Here is a 20,626-nt window from a genome sequence, read left to right as displayed (position 1 = left end):
TAGCCGCCGATCGAAATTCTCGGAACGGGAATCTCAACGACCGAGACTGAGAAACGACAAGGTGAAACCTCATTCTTGAGAGAAATTAGTAAGATGTTGTGGTTGGGTTGTTTCAGAGTTCAGTGACTTTAATTAGGGCTTAGCCCGTTCCGCCCACTGTGTGCTCACTAGGTGCTCACGACGTCAGACATTGGTCCATATCACAGTTGAGGCGGTAAGGTAGTGATGCGTTGAGGCAACAGAAGATCGAGATCGTCAATATAACTATTATAATTGTCAAGCTTGTTTGCATATGCGAAGAACCTGCTGAGGGAACAAGATAGTAGGACAGGGTACGTGCGGCTGGATCCTTGTTTGGCCACCTGGCGCTGATACAAGCTCGGGTCGATGTGAGGGTAGTACATAGACTCCAGTAGATAACAGTCATTGCCTGAACTGCTCGAGGATCGTATATTCGCCATTCAACGATGACCGCAAAGGGAACTTAGTGCAGATGGTTCCTTTGTCTATCGCTAGATGCTAGCAGGCATTCTAGACGGTGCCGTCTTACATGCAACAGTCCCAGACGTAGACTGCTTAGTTGCTCAAGTAGAATACAGTCTTGCTGCTTGCCATGTTCATGCTACTGACCTAGCCTTGTGTCACTCGGACTTTAGTCAGACGATAAAGTCTTTCATAAGTAGTTCAACCTTTACAACAAAGATGATCTAAATCATGAGAGTTATAGCTACATTTCCGGGATGCAATGACTTCTCATCCGCAGAGCAGATGGAGAACGTGCAATTATATATATCTAGAAGCTTGGTATTTCAGTGGCGTGCCGCTGAGTGCCGTGGATAAGATTTTACCCAACCCCAGGACAATATGGCAAAGATCATCCTACTTTGGTGCTCCATCTTTCAGAAGATCTCCGCATTCTTGCAGGACGCGGGGAATCCGGTGGAGAGGAAATGAAGAATCGCCTTTCGGTAACTTCAGAAACCTGGATGACATGCATGTCAAAACAATGCGGCGGCTATTGCCCCGAAACCAATCGATTCAGATGTCAAGCCCCAGCGCCCCAGATCTAGTGATCGTCGGATTCATGCAGACTTTGCCTCTTGAAGCGGGTGAACAGTTGCAGCGCCGATCAGAGGCTGGGGCTGCAGTGGCGTGGCCCAACGGGGCGTTCGACGTATAATGTGCCCATTTACCATTGTGCCTGGGAAGACAAAATATTTAGCCTGCGGCGATGGCCGAGCCATTACAAAGGGCCTTTGAAGATCATCTATTGGCTAGAGTCAATGTCATCTACGCTGTTTTTGTGGAGTCATGAGCAGGGAGATACCAAGAAAATCAGGGCCTAGTCTACTGCAACCCAAGCTCGTGGCATTAAGACGAGCAAAACCTCCTGAAAGGCACCCGGTATCATGTATCCACAGTCATATGCTCTATCTTTATCAAGATTGATATTGCCACAAAAAGATGGATTGGCTCTTGGAGCACTCTGCAAGACCATGCGGCAGTTGGTGAACCCTAGTATCTCCATTGCACCGCCAGAGGCTCAGACTCTAGTCAGGTCGTCCTGGTTTCCATTCATGGTTCCTCAACCTATGTTTAAACCTGGGACAACTAGTGGAACTGGACTTGAATATTTCCGCAAACGGTGAACTGAGAACAAAGAATTCAGTCTTACTTTCCTTGCAGGACGCAGAATCCCGAGCGCAGGAGAGCTCAAAGAAACGAACAAGGATCATAAAGAATAACTCCCGGTCAATATTACAATAGCAGCCGGCCCCACCCTCCCATTATGCTTGCTCGTTATACCGGATGAAGTATGTACTACTGGCGAACCCCCTTTGGCTGGCGAAGCATAAACTATCCATATTAGCGATTTCATGATTGGACTGTACCATTTCCACTTACGGTATATTGATGCTTCCCTACACCTCCAAAAGCACCGGCATCAAACTTCACTACCTTGATAGCCTCAAACCCGAACCGCTCATACAGCGGCCTCCCCTCCTCTGTTGCCTCAAGGTATGTCATCAAGCCCAAGCGGTCCGCTTCATCAAGACCCCATTGTAGCAGAGCACTCCCGACCCCGTTTCCCTGATACTCGGGATGCGTAAAGAGCGTCTCGAGCTCGACGCGCCGCTTCAGCCTCACTACCTGACCCCGCTCATCCTCAATCCCCAGAATTTCCCACTTAACGCGCGCTGCCATAGTATTAAAACCCCGAGTTGAGGCCTCGTTCGTCTCGGGAACTGTACGGTGCATAATGTCATTGCTGGCAGTGCCCTCAGTGCTCTGGTCGACAATCTCCTCTTCCTTCGCGACAACCCACCGCGCGACCCCGATTATTTCCCCCGTCTCCGTGTCGACAGCTTTGAACATGTTCGCCTTCGGCATTGTCGCGATGTCCCGGAGCCGCGCCGCTGTGAGTTTCTCAATTGATTTGGGCGACAGAGGGTATATGTTGTAGAGCAGGGTATTTAATGAGGCGAACGCTAGGTCGGCTACCGTCAAAGCCCCGACGTAATCGGACGGTAGAAAGGAGCAGATAATGAACGGCATTTTAGGGATGTGAAAAGATAAAAAAAACAATAAGTATTAATGATGATGCTGGTGAGGAGGTATTCTGCTAAACTGCTGGTTGCAAGGCATCATTGATCTGGGGCGAGCGTATCTAGCTAGCCCACGAATGTAGGAAGGCGCGACATAGGTTATAGTCAACCTAAACGACTTGTGCTGGGAGCAATTTATCTCGCCTACCGCGGACTAAATCAATAGAAAAGTTTGAGATAGCCTAAATGCTGCCGTATCATCCCGGAAGCCATGGTTATTGTTTATTTATGCCGTCCATATTGAGTCAGCAGTCAACCCAGTCGATGTATGAAAGAACTTTAAACAAATGTTCATACTGCTCTATTATGTTTTATTATTCTCTTTTCCACCTTAGGTCTTAGATTATCTTGACGTGCGGATCAGGATAGGAAGTGTAGCCTGACAAGTGGTTGGTGTCACAAGCTATGGCCTGGATCTTGGTTGTCGGCCATGCCTTCAACCTGGTCCTAAATAAGGTTTCTGCAACATCAGTGTACAGCCTCGGAATTGCGGCCTCGTAGGAAAAGAGATCCGTCCTCATAACTTCGGGAAAGAGATCCGTCGGCATGCAAGTCCGGGAAGTCGGAAGTCTTGACGTATGATTGGGAAAGCTTGATAAAAGGGGGGAGGAAGATATTTGCGCTTCTATCTTTTGTTTCTTTCTCTAAGCTTGTGATATTCGTTTTTACAGGACAGCTAGTTGAAAACAATACTACCTACGCCCGTTACAGTTGGAGTATAGTATTATATATAGTTCAGGCAATAGGGGGATCGATCAGAAAATCTATCAGAACATAAGAGGAATGACTCTTTTTCCAGAAATCAAATGCTTATAAGTTCTTTTTGAACGGCAATTCCACTATCAATATTGCATTATTCCAGACGACCTCTGTTCTGGTGCACTCTTAGCATACTCTAGGAACCAGCATTATTTAATAAATGTTATTAGATGCCATTAACAATGGCCCCTTTTGAGCTAACCCAGCGCCAAAGCCGGAAGGAATGGAAGGATTACAGCCCGCCAATATAGAGGCCTTAAATAAGCATACCACCCAGCCACGCCAAAGCTTAGCATCAGCCACGCGGAAAAGTGCCGGCTCCCGTTTGCACAATGCCGACAATGTAATCCTGACAGTGACTCGGTGCGAACTCTCCTGATACGAGCCGAGTTCTCCACGCGGGATCCCCGCATCAGGTCCAGCTCGGGGCCGGAATAAAGGACCCCGACCTCAGCCAGCAAGCTCTCCAAGGCCACAGGATCGGCGTCCGACAAAATATATACTCTGATTCATTTGACGGTGTAAAGCATGTGGGGTTTCCCGGGGTCGGACTCGGGCGAATGCAACGCGAGTATGGGGATTAATGACCCCCTACCCCCAGGTCGGTTTCGCTTCCCGCCGTTGCCGGGCTTGATGAATTCTAGAGTAAGAGGGCATAATGCATTTATGGAAGCACGATTTTCGAGGCAGGGCGCTGGTTGTTGCCATCGCCCTGGCGTCCTGCCAGGCATTTCTGTTGCTAGGATTCGATCAGGGCGTCATGAGTGGGCTGGTCGGCGCGGACAATCGGTTCGGTATGTCTATGTCCTATGATATTTTCTTTCATCTGTCTTTAGTAGCTGACCTTGTCTGTTATAGGACGTGACTTCAATAATCCCGACGCAAATATGCAAGGAAACATCACCGCGTTGTACGATATCGGATGCGTCGTCGGTTCGATACTCTCGTATTTCGTTGGAGAACGACTGGGGCGACGGACCATGTTGATAGCTGGTGGAGGAATCATGATCATTGGGACGGTGATTCTGGCAAGCTCGGACACAGTGGCACAGTTGATCGTCGGTTCGTACACTCCATAAGCTTCAGGGTCTCCCGGGGGCCCCCGGGGCCCCCCGGCTTACCCCCTTTCGACGGATGTCTAATAAGTTGAATTCGTAGGACGCATCGTGACCGGCGTCGGGAACGGCATGAACTCGTCAACGGCTCCAGTGTACCAGTCCGAATGTGCACCGGCTGGATACCGTGGAGCCCTCCTGACTCTACAAGGAACGGTGACGATCCTCGGTGTCGTGATCGCCTACTGGTACTGGCTCAGGACTCAGAAATGGCCTATTTTTCACTGAAGCTGACAGTTCACAGGATGGACTACGGAACAAGCTTCACGGAATCCTCGTTACAATGGCGCTTCCCGCTTGCATTCCAGGCCGTCTTCGCCATCTTCCTTGTTCTGCAAGTCATCGGTCTCCCGGAGACGCCGCGCTGGCTGGTCCAGCACGACCGCCACGAGGATGCCCGCGAAGTCGTCGCCGCCATCACTGACCGGGACGTGAACGATCCAGAAGTGGTCCGGACAGTCCTCGATATCCAGGTTGGCCTGGAAGAAGAGCAAAAGGGCGGGCCGTTTAGATTCAAGGAGCTCTTTACTTGGGGGGAAGAGCAGAATCTCCGGCGGCTGCTCGTCATCATCAGCGTTGAGCTGGGGCAGCAGTTCACTGGCTCGAACATGATCAACTACTACGGCCCTGTCATGTTCCAGACGACAATGAACATGGGGCGGAACCTCTCCATGATCCTCGGCGGCGCGATCCAGTGTACATACCTCGTCGGCTCGGCGATCCCTGTCCTGCTAATGGACCGGTTCGGCCGACGAACGTTGCTGATGGTGTGCTCGGTTGGACTCTGCTTCTGTTTTGTCATGGTGTCTATTCTGCTCTCGCTGGAGAGCACGAATGCCGCCTATGGCGCCACCGCGTTTATCTTCATTTTCCAAATCTTCTATGGCATTGGGTGGCTACCCGTCCCCTGGTTCTATCCAAGTGAGATATCGACGACCCGCACAAGGACACGGATGCAGGCTATCGCGTCCGGTTGGAACTGGATCGCCGTCTTTGCGGTCGTGAAAATCACGCCGCTTGCGTTCCGTATGTGCTTCACCCCTCTCTCCCTTCCGAGAATAAGCAAAGCTGACGGAATAGAAAACATTGGCTGGCGCACATTCGTCATCTTCGCCGTGCTCAACGCGGCATTTATCCCCATGGTGTACTTCTTCTATCCGGAGACGAAAGGCTTGGAACTGGAGGATATCCCGCTTCTCTTCAGCAAGGGCGGGTTCACGGGCGGGGTGTTTTCGTCCAAGGGTGGGCGGACCGTCACGCCTGGACAGCATGCGGTGCAGACGAACGTTGACCGCAAGGTTGAGCGGATGGGGATTGAGCTGGAACAGGTTGAGACTGTTGCTTGAGCGGCTACAGTCATACATAGGTATCCTGTGTGACTAGGTCGCATCCGTGAATAAGAAAGTATATAAGCAAACTTGCGTGCTTTAACCTCTTCAAAGCATTTGAGTCCAATAAAAGCACGTCTAAAAGCCAACTCAAATCCCCCTTATGGTGAAAAAATGCCGCGCTATGCATCAAGTCGGAACAAAGGCCTCTCCCCTCTAACCGCCCTCCACCGGTTCGTAGCCCTAAATAACTCCGTACATCCCGCAACAACCCAACTCCAGCGTCTCAAGAACGTCTCCGTAACCTCCCACCCGTCCGGATCCCACGGATCTCTCCAGATGATGATCCCCGTTTCGCCATTCCCGGCCCTTCGGTCCGCTGACAGAGATAGCGTCCCATACCCGCACATATCCCGACACAACTGGACATCATCATAGCCACGTCCCTCACCGACCCCAGCCTCGGCAAGGATAAGGTTATCGCGCATCTGCGGGAACGGCAGCAGATCAAGCCAAGGGTGATGCGGGACCGTTAACTGGATTGGGGTCGGTTGCAGAGATGCGGGGAAAAGGGCATTGTCTGTCTGACGTAACGAGGGCTTCACTGGCCCAGCGGTTCCAAACTGCGACAGCGCCTCGTCATGCATCTCAGCTGCAGAGTAGCCCAGCACTTCGATGTTTGTATGCAGCGCGCGCAAAAAGTTGACACGTGTCAAGCCGAGAAGGAGGTCTGTTCGCGGCGAGTTGGCGGCGTATTCCGCATAGAAAAGGGACTCCAGATGGCGGAGGATGTACTTTGACTTTTCGGCTTGTGGGCCGAGAATAGGTAATCTGTCGAGGTCGGGGAAGAAGGCCTGGATTTGCTGGTGAGTTTGACCTTGATCTTGGCCTTGTGAGGTGTGCTTGACCACAGCGCCCTGGCTCGCTGAGTCTACAGCGGAGCCTGCGGCCGACCCCTCTTTAGGGCGTATCGCAGCATTTTGTGAGGTTTCTGTTCTAGCTTGTGAAGCCTTCTTTCGACGTCCTATGGTGGTTAGCCTGACCTTGAAGAGAAGGGAGGAGGGATACTGTGAGCTCGCTGATTCAGGCGATTCTGCAGCGTTCGTCTCTTCTTTGGATCTACTACGCCCTTCCACTCATCTAGAATTTCAATCTCATAGCGTGCTAGTGTGCTGGAGGAGGCAGCTGACGACATGGCCGTTTGTGGGCAGATACGGGAGGATTTCCCGAATAATTGGGCATTGCACGAAGATGCTTTTAAATGCTGACAATCGCAGCTGTGGAGATGGAGTGAATTCGCGCCTGTTATTGGCTTAGAGGAGAACTTTCGCCATAAACTAGGCCCGATATGAGGATAGATCCATGGTCGCGGCGATTGCACGGAGTTAAGATTATCTAAGAAATTGATGTCAGTTGCCGTTTTCTTCAGGTACAAGTGTGTGTTTACCAGTAGAGAGTCGATTGAAGGGGGTTAGGGTTTTGGCCCAATTGCAAAGCGTAGTGACCACAAGTTCCGTCGAATGCCCCTAGTCTCGACCGCTTTTTATCTACTGTAGAACTTTTGGGAGCAATAAAAAAAAGAAAAAAAAGAAAATAGATTATACGCAGTGCGCAGCATCCAATCGACTTGGATATTCAACTGAAAAAGCCACAATCCAGCGCACAGGGTGGACGGTTTATTAGACTTTGTCGACCCCAAGGCTTGATTAATAAATATTGTGGCGTCCAGGAATCATCTATACTAGTCATGGAAGATGAATCAGACTAGCTCATAGGCAACCATAGATGCGGAGCACCGAGGCCCTTGACATGGGTACCTGAATTGCTTGTCAAGACGATATTAGCAAGCACGGGTGACATTTCCCCTGCTGTGCTCATTTAAATATACAGTGCCAGGATGCCCGTGTCAGAATACCCGAGTCAGCTATACGAGGGTAGGCAGCGGTACTGCCGTACTCCTGATTTATCTGGGATCTGTCGACCTACAAATAGTATCGGGACGAGTCATTGAATAGATAATAAATGGGGCTCCCCGGATCGACGTCCTGCATACCTTCCGGTACTCACGGAGCACTCATGTGCTGCTTACAATGATGGCGCAACTTTGGGGAAGGATCTCTGTATACTGCTTGCTTATTCTGTCGTTTACGGCGCTTTCGCTTGGACAAGAGCAAGAAGCGTTCTGTGAGCACAATTATCTTGCACGAGGATGCTGGGGCCAATATAACATCTCGACTGATTACCACGCCGTCACACCTGATACGGGCGTCACCAGAGAGGTATTCTATCCCCAACCGTCCAACCACGCATCAATCGAAAATACGTAAATGGCTGCACAGATGAGCTAAGTCAGGAACCGCAGTACTGGCTCGTCACGGAGAATACAACCCTTGCACCGGACGGGTACGAGCGACAAGTCCTCGTCTTCAATGGGACTCTGCCGGGACCCTTAATTGAAGCCAACTGGGGCGATGAGCTCGTTATCCACGTTACGAATGGGCTCGAGCATAATGGGTTAGCATTGACCTAGACTGTCGCTCTGCGCGTGATGCTGAGACTTCTTAGAACAGCGATTCACTGGCACGGCATCTGGCAACGCGGAACGAATCAATATGACGGTACCCTTCCTTCCCCCCTTATCTTCTTACCTGAGCAGCCTAATAGAATATAAAAAAAATTACAGGCGTTCCAGGCGTGACGCAATGCCCAATTTCTCCAGGCCAAACATACACCTACCGCTTCCGCGCAACGCAATACGGGACAACCTGGTATCACAGCCACTTCAGTCTCCAACTCGCAGAGGGTCTTTTTGGTCCCCTCGTTATCCATGGCCCAGCGAGTGAAAACTACGACGTTGACCTTGGTCCCGTGTTTATAAGCGACTGGTACCATAAGTCTGCATTCATTCTCTGGGAGGAATCAACCCGCTATGGCGGGTTCCCCGTCAGAGCGAACGCCGTCCCGCCAACGGGGCTCTTCAATGGGAGTAATGTTTTCGGCGGAGGCGGGAGGCGTTCTGAGGTGTCTGTCGAGAAAGGGAAGAAGTATCGCCTTCGATTGATCGATAGCTCTGTGGACGGATGGATGAAGTTCTCGATCGACGGGCATAAACTGACCGTCATATCGGCGGACCTCGTCCCTATCGAACCGTATGAGACCGATGCGGTGATCCTTACCTCAGGACAACGGTACGATGTGGTCTTCGAGGCGAACCAGGAAATAGGGAATTACTGGACTCGCGTGATCTACCAAACAGCCTGTAACGGGCTCGATATCGAGAATTCTGATATACGTGGTATACTTCGGTACGCAGGCGCTGAAATCTCCGACCCAACAAGCTCGCAGTGGCCCTCCATTCGCAATTCCTGCGGCGATGAGCCCTACGATAAGCTCGTTCCATACGTGCAAAGGGCAGTGGGAAGGGCTGCGGGCCAGGAGAACCTGAACGTGGGTTGGTTTTATGACCTGCCAGAGCTGTACTTCCACTGGACGCTCAATACAAAAGCCCTGACGATCGACTGGGGAAATCCGACGAACAAACTGATCTATAATAACGTGTCTGTCTTTCCGACGGAATACAATATCTATGAGGTGCCGAATAAGGATCAAGTATGTTCCCTATCTACATTTCCAGCGCGTGTTGCTGAACTAGCTAGTGGACGTACTGGGTCATTCAAGACGTTGGACTCGTCAACGCCTATCACCCTTTCCATCTACATGGCCATGACTTTTTCATCCTTGCGCAGGGGAGGGGGCTTTATACACCTCTCGTCAAGCTAAACCGCGATAACCCGCCCCGAAGGGATACTGCCACAATGGCCGGGAACGGGTTTCTTGTCATTGCATTCGAAAGCGATAACCCGGGGTAGGTTCTCATCCACTTCAAAGAACACAGAAAACTAATGTCACAGTTCCTGGTTGATGCATTGCCATATTGCCTGGCACGCAAGCCAAAGCCTCGCCCTCCAGTTCGTCGAGCGTGAGTCGGAGATTGGGCCCTTGATTGAGTCTATCGGCGAGATTGAGAGTGTCTGCAAAGAATGGGAGGAGTACCATGCGGACTCCGTCTACCATCAGGATGATTCTGGTATCTAAACGCGGGTAGTAATACATATGTACAGAATGGGATTTTACGACTAGTAAGCGGTTTGGAGTATGTGATGTTAAAGCTACCGTGCCATTATGCGAATATGATCAGATTATCGACTTTAAGAGCCAGATTGCAGCAAATCCTCCAGCCAATTGTAGGCTACATCCAGGCTTCGAGGGTATCCCATATGGGGGAGACCGGGATAGAACCTGACAGATCAGTATATAGACTAGTTAGAATACTGGGGGATCTGCTGACCTTCCCTCTTTAGGACTGCCATGGTTAAACAGCAGGAGGCAGTCCTCGATCGGAACTACGCCGTCGTCGATGCCCTAGAGACTTAATCAGCTGGCATACCAAGAATCGGAGAAATACTCACATTCAACAATAAGAGCCGAGTGCATGGCCGGTCAAGAACTCCAGTCTCGAGAAGGGAGAACTTCTGCTGAGCGTTTTTGCAGAATTCGGTAGGGTCATCGTAGCCGTATTTCTTCGCCCAGGCGCGTATAATTCTGGTTCGAGTGAGTAAATCACCTACTGAGGTAAAAACAGCCGGACTCACGGAAACGGATACTCGTGGTCCTCAACTCTGTTAAGCCACTCTTGACTTAAGAAGTGATGTGCGCCTGGACCGTGGGCAATACAACCCGCAAGACGGCTTCTGTGCGTATGCGCGGCTCGTATAGCGTAGAAACCACCAGCGCTCAGTCCCCAGAGTGCGATCCTCGACATGTCGATGTCAGACCTTTGTCTCATATACAGGAACACGCTGTCCAACAAGCGATCCGTAGCAGAGGGGTCACTCGGATCAGCTGGGGAGTCTGCCGTCCCGGGAATCTCGCAGATCACGACTGCCCACTTGCGGCTGACGATTTCATGAATGCGTTTTGTATTATCCGGCCGATAGCCATCTAGGCCTGTCATAATGAGAACGCAGGGGACGGGTTTCGAACAGTCCTCTGGAACGCGAAAATAGATTGGGATATGTGTCCCATCCTTTCCCTGACGATGGGTGTGTCCTATGACCATTTCCTGCAGCTGCGGTTTCCACCACGATGCCGCCCTGAGGTATGCAGTCTTCTGCCGCTCGAATGCCGTTCTTTTGAGGCCCGTCGTCGCGGGACCTACGTACGGGAACCGGGCGATCCTGTATACGACTGCTGCGCGGAGGAGTAGGCCCGATGCGGTGGCGCAGTCACCCTTGCGCAGCGCTGCGGCTGCTCGCTGTTCGAGCAGCTCGGCAAAAGGTAGAAATGTTTCGGTATACGCGTCGGAATACGCATCGTTGATGTTTTCCTACTACGTTAGACTGGCAAGCAGCAGAGCGACGAATAGGTACAGACAGCAATGAGCTTCTCGAAAATCGGTTCAAAATCCTCCAACTTGCCATCGTGGAAAGGATAGACTGATATCTGACACTGCTCAAGTTAGGATAGTCTCTCGTTTTGTTTCTCCGGCGAGCATACCGCTGCCTTCCATTTCGTCTCCCAGAGGGCCTCGATTGATCCCTTGTGTGGGTAGACGGTGTCGAACTTCTCTCCCAGAATCCAGCCCATGGTGACTCTTCACTGCCAATAAACAGTAGAGCACTGGCTTCTGGCAACTCACTGTCGATTGTTCCGATAGCTTAGCAGGGCTCTTGAGCAAGGGGAAGATGATGTTCCATCGATGATGATCATATATCGAGGCATTCTTCACAAATCAGGGCACCCGGCATTCCAACCAGGGAAATCAACCCGCGACGTTGCAATGCATTCTTCAGGATCTGGCTCATTCCAGCCTGGGGCACCCATCACTGTACAGGAGTATGTGAGTACACAGCAGTACAGCCAGCAATGGGCTAGCCAATGTGGCGGACCTAGAGACGGGGTAGGACTTGTAGGATCGCTCTTTGGCTGTGTCACCCAACCCAGGGCAGAAAAACAGATGCAGTGACAATTTTTTTTTTTTTTTTTTTTTTTTAGCAGATCCGACCACCTTACGGCAAGAATAAAGAAGCAGAGCATAGAATATAGAATATGTCATAGTATGCTTCTGAAATGGATCAACAACAACACTCAAGCCCCCAAGCCACAACCTCCCATCCGCAACAAGACGCCCAATAGAACCTCGAGGCCCAAAATAGCCAGACACCTTGCTGATTCGTCTCTGGATATGTGGCTATGAGTATACCACGTCGCTAGCTAGCACAACTCCAATCGGAGAATTGCCAGCTCAGCACAAACAACTCCACTTGACCGCTACTTGCCTCGACTACTTTCTTTACACCCAGTCCGCAGTGAAGCGATCCAAAACCAACTCCTCCAGCATCAGATTATATACCCATGCAGATTTACAATGATATTCTTCTTTCCTATCCTTTTCGCCCTAGCCGGCACCTGCATCACCCTCCTATTCTCGAACCGTATCCGCCAATACAGAGCCTCGGTCTTCATAACCAGACAACCCGACCGCGACCGAGTCGTTGTAAAGGGGCATACCTACTCGGAAGCAGTTAGTGGGGACCAAAAGACAGAAGTCGAATCCGGATCTGAAAGTTTGAGTACGATATCTCAGGTTGAAATTGTGCGGCGGGTCTGCATCATTGGTGCGGGAAAAGAGGGCGTCATAACGGGCGTCGTTCTCGCATCGTACAATCCAGATGTCGAGTTCTGTGTCACTGATGCCGATGAGGAATTGATCAGTCTATGGAATTCCGATACGCTGCCCTTCTCTGAGCCAGGGTTGGAAAATATGCTCTTTGATGACGGGGCTCTCCACGCGACTAGGGGTGAGGACAAGAGGGAGGACAGGAAGCACGCCAATATAGACCATGGTCAGGATCAAGACCAACAGAGGTTGACGGGAAAGGAGACAATAGCTCATGTAGAGCGTCGCAAGAAACTATCCAATCTGACCTTCTCGACCGATATTCATGGTGCGCTTGTCCCGGCGCAGCTGGTCTTCCTGTGTCTGGAGATGGATCCCAGTGCTGGCGCAGCTGTCCGTACCCTGCCCTATCCTACAGCTCAAGTCTTTTCCTCTGTTGCTAACAAGAAGTTAGGACGAGTCTTTATCGCACTCCTACCTGGATTCCGCCCTCCACTCGATCGCCCTCGCCTCGAGGGGGCACAAAGTTATCGTGCAACGAAGCACAGCGCCCTACGGTGCTACAGCGTACATCAAGAATCGAGTCTGTCACTCTGTCCCTATCCATCCTGTTCCTCCAATACTTCGCTTCGGTGACTGACCAGAAACACCCTAGTTACAAGCAATATCCTCGCCCAAGGCTATCCACACTGTTCTGACAAGCCCCGTTCTGGCCGTCCCATTCCCAGGCTCTCTGATAGCGTCAATGCTTACCCCATCGAGCGTGATAATTGGCCACATCTTCTCCGCTACGGCCTCGACATCAGCGATAACTGCTCTGAAGAGACTGTACGCCTCATTTGTGCCTGAAGACCGCATTGTAACCATGGACGCATACTCGGCTGAACTAGGAGCCATTAGCGCCAAGGCGGTGATTGCGCAGCAGATGATGGCGTTGAACTCTGTGCACATGATATGTGGCAAGGTAGAGGCGAGTTCGGGCAATGTGGGGTGGATACTCGGGGGCCTGGATATCGCAGCCGTCAGGACGGGAGTGCGGATGAGGAGGGAGGTGCGGTGCTTGGTCAATCTGGCTACGGGGCTGGGGATGGAGGAGGTGAAGGCGTACTGGGAGGGGGTGCTGAAGCTGGAGGGGATGAAGTACCGGAGAGATGTCAGAGACTTTGTGGGAGCTCTAAAACAGGATGAAGACCGGAAGAAGGTTGCCTTGATATTGACGGATGCAATGGGAGATCAGGAGACGGCGCTGGTTCTGCTGGACGAGTTAGAAAGGGCCGAGGTGACGATTAGGGTATGGGTCGACCGTGCGACAAAGGAGCAAAGCCACAATGTTCTTCAAACCGTTAGAGGTAGGGTCGAAGGCATTGAGGTAGCGGATTCACTAGAAAGTGCGTGCGCAGGCTCCAATGCTGTCATCCTCCATGGTTCTCTGGGAATTCGTGATGAGGCGATGCAGGCGATAGCGGACAAAATGAAAAGGCCGAAGGCACTGCTGAATCTTGGAGATCGGGTGGAAGAAATGAAGATGCGGCAGCTGGGATTCAGACCTGTATAATCTTCTATCAGGGCATTTGGCAACGAGTGTGGCCATGTATAGATTACTTGCTAATGTTAGTATAATGTTTCAGCTCTATAATTATGGCATCCACGCTGGGAAAAGGGCAGAAAACATCGAGGCATTGGCAAAATGTTGCGTCTATACAAATTGAAAGGTAAAAGTCCGTACTTGCGATAGATATGCTTAAACCACGAGGACGCCATGTACAAATCTACCACGCTCAGACAAATGATGACAGCTAGACCTCCTCCTTATGAGTCGCATCGCCGACATGCGCCTCGACAACACTCTGCTTCCGCTGCCTCTCAACCTCCTGCTCGAACCGATCCTGAATTTTCGCCGTCTGCCATGGTTTAACATCGGTGTCGAACATAAGATCGATCTCTTCAAGACTTCGCTGCGCTGTCTCGGGATACATGAAAAAGACATGGAAGGTCATGACCGTGCAGAAGACACCGAAGATGATGTACGTCTTCCACTGGATATTCGTGAACGCAGGCGCAACAAAGTACGCCAGCGCAAAGTTGAAGATCCAGTTGCCGGCGGCACTCAATCCGACACCCTTGGCTCGATACTTTAGTGGGAACACTTCGGACGCGTAGATCCAGGCTGCAGGGGCCCAGGTTAGGCCGTAGACGCCGACGAAGATGTACGACAAGGCGATGACGGCTTTGCCGCTCGCGCCGGTGATTTCCCATTTCAGCGACGCGTTACCGTTGATTTCATCGACGGGGTTGCCGCGTGTAGCCATCACGGCCGCGATGGAGTAGTGGATGATCATGCAGATAATGGCGCCGGAGACGAGGAGGAGACGGCGTCCGATGCGATCGATGTAGGGGAGGATGACGCCGGTTGTGGCGACGAAGATCACGTACTGGATGATGGAGGAGTAGAGCGAGGTGTCACCGCTCTAACTCGTGTTATAATGGTCCCTAGCGGAGGTGCAGATCGGCGTGGGTGGGCGACTTACCATTCCAGCCATCTGGAAGATCCAAACAACGTAGTACATGGCCACATTCCCGCCAAGCAACTGCTGCCAGACCTGGCAACTGACGCCGCACAGGGTTCGCTTCCAGATGCGCGGGCCGAAAAGAGCAAAGAATGAGACGTCTTTGGCTTCAGCTGCGAGCCGTGCAGCCTCTTTGACTTCCTCAAACTCGACCTGGACGGCCGGATCGTTGCGGTTGCCCTTTCCGTGGAGGGCGGCTAGAACATCAAGTGCTTCCTCCCATCGTTCACGACTGGCCAGCCACCGTGGAGACTCGGGGAAGAAAAATAACGCGAGGAACAAGACGAGACCAGGGACGGCTTGGACGCCCCAGGCGACTCGGAAGGCGGAGGGTCCGGCGATGCCTTTGCCGCAGCCCCATGAGATCAGGTACATTATAAGGATACCCCATTCTGAGCCCGTCAGTCGAGTATGCGAAAAGTGAAGTAGGAGAGAAAGCCAGCAGCCTTACCGATTGCCCATTGCTGGATTCCCACAATCCGCCCGCGGATACGGGCAGGGGCCAGTTCCGCCAGGTAAACGCATACTTGGGAAGAAGTCACACCGACTAATCTGCGGTTAGAGTTTTAGACGACAGCCACGCGAAGAACCGACGCACCAGAGAGACCGCTGATGACTCGGCCGGCCACGAGATGGGCTACATTCTGGGCGGAACATTGAATGACGGCGCCGATGATCCAGACAAGGGAGGCCACCATCAAACTCTTGCGGCGGCCTAGGTGGTCGGCGATGAAACCAGCTGCAATCGCACCGGCGAATGAGCCCGCCGACATGGACGCGGTGATTCCTCCCTGGAGATCCGAATTGGGATGATTGAAGAACTCGAGGTACTGATCAGTAGCGAGGAACGCGGACATAGACGAGACATCGAAACCGAAGAGAGCGCCGCCTATCGTGCCAAAGGCAGCGAGCACTGGGCCAGTTCAGTCGCGCGCCCATTGAACGTGAAAGGGGATGGATGGGCTGCCTACCGTAGATGTTGTTGATACGATACATTCTGACCAGCAGATCGCACTCGGCGGTTCAACCGGGAAGGGGCTGGATAAACCACCGAGACGGCCGGCCGGCCGTCTTTTATACTCGAGTCACAACCCCCCTCCACCCTCCATCCTCCACCCTCCCCCTTCCCTCCCCTGTCCGGCGCCGCGGCCAATGCGACGATGGTCCATGCCAATTGCCAATGGCCAGCTACGAAGATGCGGGCAGTCGCGAAATGCGGGAATGCGGAGGCCCGAGATGGGGAAGAGGGTCGAGTCCAACCAGAATCCGGAGAGCGAGGCCTGGTGCGTCATGGTGGAGTCAGTGGTATTCACGAGGCCACTCGGTTGTTTCTCGGCTAAGCAGTACTATCATGGTCAAATTAACCGATGTCGTGCCATCGACTGGAACCAGACAAGCAACGATTGTCGTTTCCAGAATATCTTGTCCCGGGTTCGCAGCTGGACAGCCGGACCAGTTGTCCAGCTGCGGTCCCTTCGGGCCCTCCGCCAGGATGCTCGGGTACCTACTGGGAGAGCGTCAGCACGGCTAAATTCCCGGGCGCCAGCAATATTCGATTTTGTACGAAGTAAGAAGACAGAGACGATGCCTTACATTTCCCACCTTTCTCGGATGCGACTCGTTCATCACGGTTATGCTATCTGGTTTGGTCGTTAGCGAGACCGTCGTCAGTGGCTGGGCTAGTGTCTGGGCGCAAGCCTCCCGCCAGGATGGCCAGGAACTGCAGCGAATCGGCTGCGAAAGCCTCCTGCGGTGCCGGGCCATCGGCTTGTCCTCCACAGAGTTGAGAATCTCGCTGTTGACCGGCTAATAATCGGGCCGCCTGCTTTTTTTTCCTGGTGAATCCAGAGTTCTGCTCGCTGGCAGTATGCCGGGGAGATGAAAATGACTGTGTGTGTGCCCCGGGAATTTAACCGTGCGCGATCTGCCTCATCTCTCCGACTTTCGACGAATTCTGGCCTTTCAGCTCAGCCTGGCCCTTGCCGATCGGCGATTCATCAATCCGAGATTAGGTGACCAAGAAGGACTTTCTTCTGCCGGCTTCTCTGACGCAAGAGGCACGGAGAGCTTCGACGAACACCACGTCTCAGTGAACTGTCCGACTTCTACCCCGTGGGCAGCCCGACCCCGGACTCGGCTGGGCCCACCGCCTTACCGTGCTTAATCATCTGACGCCCATCCCCACATAACGCCCGTTTTTGACAACCAAAAGTAGAAAAAATGAAGTCTTTGAAGCAGGCACAAACAATATTATACAAAGATCTTTTGCCAGATAATATATGACATGCTGATGGAGCTATGCAATGGATTTCAGGAGTCGCGAAAGCGCTGTGGAAGCCGGATCTGGCATCCTCGACGATTGACAGTGGTTGGGGCCTCTAGGATAGCTTCAGGTGTTGCAGGTAATCGTTTCTGCTTCTTCGGAGCCTTTGGAATTGCTGGCGGCCTAGATCTGCTCTGCTTAGCAGTTTTGGTATCATTTTGAAGCTGTATCCCAGCCCCTTTAACTATACGAGCCTGCGCTTTCTGGTGCTACTTCTCAAGCTTCTTCTCCGCTTCCTTCACTCGAATTTGCCGTTCTACAGCCTTTATTCTCCTTTTCTCCTCAGTAACTCGCTGCTTCTCCTCCCTTTCCCGCTGCTGATGCAGTTTGGCCTCCTCTTTTGCGGCTTTAGCTTGCTGGATGGCCTCATCTTTCTCTTTCTGGAGGTCAGGCGCCTGCTGGATCTTCCTAGAGGAATAAAAGACTGCATTTCCTGCCTCTGGTGCCTGCAACTGGAATAGAAGAGGCTTTCCACGCTGCCATCTCTTCTTTTCATTAACTAGCACTTCCTCGAGGTTTTGGCAGCGTGCCTTAAGCAGGATATTCTCTGTAGAGAGGTGATGCATTGTAAGGCTTAACTTCTTGGTATTTTCGTCATGCAAATCCGCCACGACCTTTTTGAGAAGCCTCTCTATCTTCCTCCAGTACTCTGCTTGCAGTATAGATCGTGTGGATTCACTGGAGGAAGGTCTTTGTGTCATGTCCTCCCTGAAGCGAGCCAATATAACCTCAGAATTAAAAGGTCTCAGCCCAGTTGATCTCCATGAACTCTCAATATTTGCTGGAGATAAAGCTTTATTCCAACTTGCCCAGAAGAGTCTGAAGAAGTCTCATTTTGTAATCGCGCTGAGGCCTTGAGAAGCATGCAGAAACACTTCTAATTCGTCACTATAGGCCTTTGATAGAAGAGAGAAGATCCCAACGTCAAGAGGCTGCAATGTATGAGTAGAATAAGGGGGGTATGTAGCCAGGAGGATCTTATTTGCTTCACAGTAGTCAAGAAACTTCATGGCGACATGCGAGCCATGGCCATCCAAAAATAAAAGTCTCTAACGCCTCCTTGCCTTTACCTTGGTCTCCTGTCAAAAATATCTTGAAGCCATGCCAATCCTATCTCATCATTAGTCCATCCAGAAGCAGAAGAGGTAAAGAAGCAGCTGTGAGTCTCATATCTGAAGTCTTGAATCCAGGTATCTTGTAGTTTGTTTGCAGCAGATTAATAGACAAGGCCTGGGGATAGTGAGGTTCCATCTGCGCAAATACAAGCGATAGTGGTTATATATTCACGATTTCCATCCTGGAGACACTGCTTGGATCCATCAGTAATATAGGAGTCCTTGGAGAAGATTCTTTTGCACTTGGAGAGAATCCCAATAAGAAAACCCTTCTCATCCATGTTGTAGGTATCCTCTGGCTAGATATCATATTCCTCCATCTTCTGCTTCAGCGAATCAAAATATAACAAATACTTGAAGGCAGAATTAGCCTTCTTGCGCAATGAATCGATGCCAGTTGTATAGGCGCTCACAAGCTTGTCATCATGTTTCTTTAGCCAGCGCGAAACCCAGTTCTTCCCTGCCTTTTTTCCAGCAATTTCCTCGGCAAAGTTCTTGACCATCTTATTAGAACAGAATAAGCCTTTCTTGGCCTGTTTATTGATGTAGTTCATAAGCTCCATTGTCTGTTGGGGGTTGAGAAACTGCATGTTTTCGTATTGCTGCTTTTCTGAGCCTTGGACACCTCGATGCCTTCTAGACAACGTTGAGCGGCTCACACCAAACTTTTTGGCAGTTTGAGCATAGCTGAACTGTTCTCCAGGCTCCAGGAATTCTATCTTGCAAGCGCTAGCTCCATTGAGGTTATATTGAGTGAGCAACAGGCATTTGAAATCGTTACTTAAAAAGTCGGTGTATACAAAAAAGGGGCGTCACGTGGGGATGGGCGTCAGATAATTAAGCGCGGTATCCACCGGTCTCAGCGGCCGATATTCGGCCGCTGCAGTCAGGTGATTTCTTTGTCATCAAGTCATCCTCCTTAAAAGAGGACAATCATCGATGATAATAGAAGGCGAGCCCCGTCACGAAGTCGTTCTTGACAGCGGCAGAATTAAGCCGCGAGCTGGGTCGCACGGTTACCCTCGACCGCATTGGCCGCGGGATTGCACGAAGCTGCCGTCGAACATTTATAGTTAGACATCGACGGGATCTCAGCGCAAAGCACGCGCATAGCACGCGCATTTGGAGATATTATGCATGGGATGAGCGATGGCTTGATGGGACGTGTTGGGATAGGAACAATGGGTCGGACTGATAGTAGTTCGCTTGCTTTTCGACTCGCCTCTGCCGGCTCATAGCGTATATTGTTGAAAGTGCTCGACAGCTGATAGCTTTTAGAACAGTTCTCAAGCCGTCGGGGGTACTGTACGTCTGGAACTATCCAATGCTACTGTTCACTGCCCACTGTTCATATCTACTGTCTACGTTCTGGCTACCGACGGGGCTTATGGGTTTCTCTCTAGGCCTCTCCGACTTCACCCTCGTGGTGGGCGAGGTGGTGGTGACAGGGTGGATTCAGGGAGAATATATCTGCATCCTGGCTTACCGGGCGAGATAGGAATGTTCTGAGCAGGTCAGGGGTGGTCAACGCATCGTTATCAAAGCAACCAGGGTTGCATCGCTCCGCCACAAACCAACCTGAGCTCGCTGCTTACAGAGGGGTGAGTTCTTGCGAATGGGTCCTGCCTGAGATCTACACAACACCCTCCCTTGCATTAAATGTTAATCTTACATGTAAGCACCCTGGACCTGGGATAAAGTCTATCCGCAGATGTCAGGCCGCTCTCCAGTCTGTTCAGGGCAAGGCTAAGATCATTCCGTTTGCGCGTCGAGTTATAGATACTACCAGACCGTCGGATCGCTTTGGAATTTTTTTTCTGAATATTGCGTGAGAGGCGACACGGTGACGAGTGTAACAGCGAATTGCGTTTTTTGATCGCATCACTTTCGGCGATTCAATCTGTAGCTCGTCGAGGTTCCATCGTACAGCATGCTGACTGCATACCAACGGCCGAGTAAAAGTCTACGCCGCCACGCTGCCTTCCACTAATGATAGTTTATGAAACCATGATACTCTGTGCACGAGGGTCGAAGGCGCGAGATAGGTATAGATACCGGCCGCCTCATCCGCGGTCTGGGGGCTTATCCCTGCTCAAGCCCACGGAGCCTTCCAAATCAGCCACTAACTTATCGA

At 51.4% G+C, this 20,626-nt stretch overlaps 7 protein-coding genes across 7 annotated transcripts; 3 read left to right on the top strand and 4 right to left on the bottom strand.

The window, feature by feature from the left end:
* Positions 1 to 1,821: 1,821 nt before the first annotated feature.
* BDW70DRAFT_149405 (GNAT family N-acetyltransferase) lies at positions 1,822 to 2,556 on the bottom strand (the record flags this gene model as incomplete). The annotated part of the gene is made up of 2 exons (XM_073739004.1): positions 1,822 to 1,857; positions 1,906 to 2,556. 2 exons carry the CDS (start codon positions 2,554 to 2,556, stop codon positions 1,822 to 1,824), a joined length of 687 nt encoding a protein of 228 aa, XP_073597066.1.
* Positions 2,557 to 4,023: 1,467 nt separating this feature from the next.
* On the top strand, positions 4,024 to 5,826 carry BDW70DRAFT_167082 (sugar porter family MFS transporter; the record flags this gene model as incomplete). Its single annotated transcript, XM_073742156.1, has 5 exons — positions 4,024 to 4,159; positions 4,224 to 4,427; positions 4,524 to 4,668; positions 4,725 to 5,506; positions 5,561 to 5,826. 5 exons carry the CDS (start codon positions 4,024 to 4,026, stop codon positions 5,824 to 5,826), a joined length of 1,533 nt encoding a protein of 510 aa, XP_073597065.1.
* Positions 5,817 to 7,008, bottom strand: BDW70DRAFT_134055 (bZIP transcription factor). The gene is made up of 2 exons (XM_073736426.1): positions 6,877 to 7,008; positions 5,817 to 6,832 (listed from the first exon to the last, which is right to left on the bottom strand). The coding sequence occupies exons 1-2, from the start codon at positions 7,001 to 7,003 to the stop codon at positions 5,991 to 5,993; spliced, it is 969 nt and encodes a 322-aa protein (XP_073597064.1). The 5' UTR covers positions 7,004 to 7,008; the 3' UTR covers positions 5,817 to 5,990.
* Positions 7,009 to 7,901: 893 nt separating this feature from the next.
* Positions 7,902 to 9,903, top strand: tpcJ (oxidoreductase tpcJ; the record flags this gene model as incomplete). Its single annotated transcript, XM_073742155.1, has 6 exons — positions 7,902 to 8,087; positions 8,171 to 8,322; positions 8,374 to 8,426; positions 8,492 to 9,417; positions 9,465 to 9,673; positions 9,720 to 9,903. 6 exons carry the CDS (start codon positions 7,902 to 7,904, stop codon positions 9,901 to 9,903), a joined length of 1,710 nt encoding a protein of 569 aa, XP_073597063.1.
* A 113-nt stretch (positions 9,904 to 10,016) lies between these two features.
* Positions 10,017 to 11,454, bottom strand: ayg1 (heptaketide hydrolyase ayg1; the record flags this gene model as incomplete). The annotated part of the gene is made up of 6 exons (XM_073740613.1): positions 10,017 to 10,107; positions 10,157 to 10,230; positions 10,278 to 10,410; positions 10,461 to 11,194; positions 11,242 to 11,316; positions 11,365 to 11,454. The coding sequence occupies 6 exons, from the start codon at positions 11,452 to 11,454 to the stop codon at positions 10,017 to 10,019; spliced, it is 1,197 nt and encodes a 398-aa protein (XP_073597062.1).
* A 781-nt stretch (positions 11,455 to 12,235) lies between these two features.
* On the top strand, positions 12,236 to 14,042 carry BDW70DRAFT_167080 (uncharacterized protein; the record flags this gene model as incomplete). Its single annotated transcript, XM_073742154.1, has 3 exons — positions 12,236 to 12,880; positions 12,942 to 13,070; positions 13,143 to 14,042. 3 exons carry the CDS (start codon positions 12,236 to 12,238, stop codon positions 14,040 to 14,042), a joined length of 1,674 nt encoding a protein of 557 aa, XP_073597061.1.
* A 241-nt stretch (positions 14,043 to 14,283) lies between these two features.
* On the bottom strand, positions 14,284 to 16,050 carry BDW70DRAFT_158919 (general substrate transporter; the record flags this gene model as incomplete). Its single annotated transcript, XM_073740612.1, has 5 exons — positions 14,284 to 14,955; positions 15,016 to 15,446; positions 15,506 to 15,601; positions 15,653 to 15,967; positions 16,026 to 16,050. The coding sequence occupies 5 exons, from the start codon at positions 16,048 to 16,050 to the stop codon at positions 14,284 to 14,286; spliced, it is 1,539 nt and encodes a 512-aa protein (XP_073597060.1).
* Positions 16,051 to 20,626: the final 4,576 nt, after the last annotated feature.

This window comes from Aspergillus foveolatus, assembly GCF_047715535.1.
Source record: "Aspergillus foveolatus strain CBS 279.81 unplaced genomic scaffold BDW70scaffold_17, whole genome shotgun sequence".
NCBI lineage: Eukaryota > Fungi > Ascomycota > Eurotiomycetes > Eurotiales > Aspergillaceae > Aspergillus > Aspergillus foveolatus.
The sequence above is the reverse complement of the archived record's forward strand: the minus strand, read 5'-3'. Positions and strand labels throughout refer to the sequence as shown.

Bases quoted from the DNA above. Each gene is read 5' to 3' on its own strand.
- BDW70DRAFT_134055 (XM_073736426.1), bottom strand. From the start codon at position 7,003: ATGTCGTCAGCTGCCTCCTCCAGCACACTAGCACGCTATGAGATTGAA. The intron at 6,833-6,876 runs GTATCCCTCCTC...TAACCACCATAG, and splicing joins CCTGAATCAGCGAGCTCACA to GACGTCGAAAGAAGGCTTCA.